This window comes from Oratosquilla oratoria, chromosome 38, assembly GCF_046742065.1.
Source record: "Oratosquilla oratoria isolate Oo_2021 chromosome 38, ASM4674206v1, whole genome shotgun sequence".
Lineage (NCBI taxonomy): Eukaryota > Metazoa > Arthropoda > Malacostraca > Stomatopoda > Squillidae > Oratosquilla > Oratosquilla oratoria.
In genome coordinates this window covers 5538532-5541031 of record NC_134814.1, presented here as the reverse complement: position 1 = coordinate 5541031, position 2500 = coordinate 5538532, and the positions used below count along the sequence as shown (strand labels likewise).

The 2500-nt window shown below is 41.6% G+C and overlaps 1 protein-coding gene across 1 annotated transcript in view; it reads right to left on the bottom strand.

Annotated features, from left to right (window-relative positions):
- The window catches only part of LOC143019736 (kinesin-like protein KIF28), a 26849-nt gene that overhangs the window by 7402 nt on the left and 16947 nt on the right, over positions 1-2500 (bottom strand). The window contains exons 10-11 of the mRNA XM_076175704.1: positions 1968-2102; positions 1390-1538 (exon numbers count right to left, since the gene is read on the bottom strand). Coding sequence (XP_076031819.1) covers positions 1390-1538; positions 1968-2102 — 284 coding nt within the window. The remainder of the gene's footprint in view (positions 1-1389; positions 1539-1967; positions 2103-2500) is intronic.

The window sequence follows — 2500 nt, the reverse complement described above, 5'->3', positions numbered from 1 at the left end:
GTGATATCGCGGGCACGATAAAGGGTATGTGGCAATCCGCCGCCACTGCTGTAGTGTCCCCGTAATGCAAATAGCTTTATTGTAAATAAAATTGATAATCTTCATCAAATCATTGTATACATCTATTATAACCAATACAGTATGTTGTAAATATTGTACCGCATTCAAGGATGGCCATCGTATTGTGGAATCTATTTGTACATAAAATTATTTGCATACTTTGTACAGAACATTAATGTATTCATCGTATATTATGTATGTCATGGCGGACTTCTACAGTAAGCGTGGCACGAGAAACTAATCCATAAGCCTAACAATAACCGAGCAAGAGGGTTTGCCCCACATCCATCATAACTCTTACTTCCTTCCATTTCATTCTTACCCCCCACTAAACCCCCAAATCTCCCAATTCCTCCCTTTCCCCCATCTTACCTATCCTGCCCTTTAAAGCGTGACGACCTTGTAGGAGCACAATAGGGAAGATCGGGAAGAGGAAATTTGCACAGAAATGACTCTTGATGTGACGCCTTGGAAAGATTAGATGATGCTTAAGGGCAATGTTATACAAGATTACCAAGAATTTTGAAGGGAATCACAACGAATTTATTTTATTAAGAAAATTTGGAAATATGTCACAGCTAGAGATATGTTTATGTAAATATGCTGACCTTTCCCCCAAAACATTCCCCTTATGTTCTAGCGTACTATATATTTTCTTCGTGTTACTTGCGACAGAACAACAAAGAAGTTATTCCTACTGAATAATCTACAGTGTCCTTCTAACTATCATACCTCTTTCTACCTTCGTAAAAAGGTGATTCCCACCACTAAACCAAAGACGTTTTTTTCATCAGCTGAAGGACTACCCAATAGCTCTTTATCTTCATACAAATGTCTACCTTTAGGCCCTAAAATTTAGGGTAACTGAAACAGATGAACATCCTATTCAGCAGACCTTATTAATGTCCTTTGAAAGAGACCACAATAATGAAGACACTTCTTCCTTTTCTCTATCACTCCCTCTCTCCAGGGCCTCGCCCCGCCCCCACCACGACCACCACCTTCCACATCTGATGGTCACTAGCACGATTCACATGTAACATTCATCCACAAAACAACGTCTATACACACATCATTCATACTCACAACTCATGATAAATAAATCATGCATCAAAAGTACATTAGGGGGAATTTGCTTTACTTTTTTGTCACCAAAAGTGCCGCCCCCAAAAAAATGTGCCGCCCAGGGGCATTATACTTCACTCCCAAATTAAAAAAAAAAAAAAAATGCCCCTTCCCATGTCGGGGGCCCTAGTTCTCTTCCATCTTCCACTCAGAAACCATGTCTTACAGAAGACATGGTGAGGGATGTCAAAAAGAACTACCCACCTCCCCCGCTGGCGGACATGTTGATACCACTCTTCGATGCGATTTCTTCCTGTGCAAAGTCGTATGTGATCTGTGGGTATTTTATCTTGGCCTTGTCTCTCTCTGCAGGGTGCTGGAACACCCAAATTTGTGTGCTGCCGAAGACGAGTCTGCAGGAACGATAGAGTTTGATTCACTCGAACATCAAAGAAGACAAGTGTTGGAATAGACTGTAGGTTCAAAGCGAGATGACAGATAGGGGTGGGAAGTTGTCTCATTGAGAATTACAAGTTCTAAAGCGCTGTTGATGAGAAAGATAGTTAACGAAGAATTGTTTTGTTACTGATAGGTGTTTATATATTTCGTGATGGAAAAACAGACTCCATACACCTCAACAGGTGGAAAAAATGGGTGAGACAACAGAGTTTGCAATAATGGGGGACTTTCTGAACGCAAGACAAGGAAATAGAATGATGGAAAAAGGGATTTGTAGATTTAGTGTAGATGGCAGGGAGGAGGAGGGGGAGGAGGAGGAGGAGGAAGAGGAGGAGGAGGGGGAGGAGGAGGAGGAGGAAGAGGAGGAGGAGGAGGTGTTTTACCTGTCATTATGACAGAGGGTCGTTTCACCCTGGATGGCAGACCCGTTGACGAGGACGCGGCAATCTGTGTTGTTGGGTTTGATGTTTACTTTCTTGTCCTTTGCCACCGAGATGCTGGCATGTTCCCTCTGGATGCTGCAAAAGCGAAATGTAGCCTTGTCACAAAACCGCAACATACTTAACGAGAGAGAGAGAGAGAGAGAGAGAGAGAGAGAGAGAGAGAGAGAGAGGGTGCACTATCTAATCCAGTCTCTGTTTATCCCCCCGTCTCTCTCCTCTTCTACTATTTCCACTATCACTAATACTATTTTTGGATAGTGTGATATGATCCCTCTCTGTGAATAACGTGATTGTAATTAAACTATTGTCTGTTCATTTCACTTTGCAAAGTCTTAATAGGAAACAACACTCTCTTAGCCCTTAGTGTATATTTCTAATTTGGCGGAACGCATTCTCTAGCCTATGAGAACAATTAAGTAACGATGAATATTTAAATCAGAAAGACTGAGGAACTATAAAACAACCATTCATTA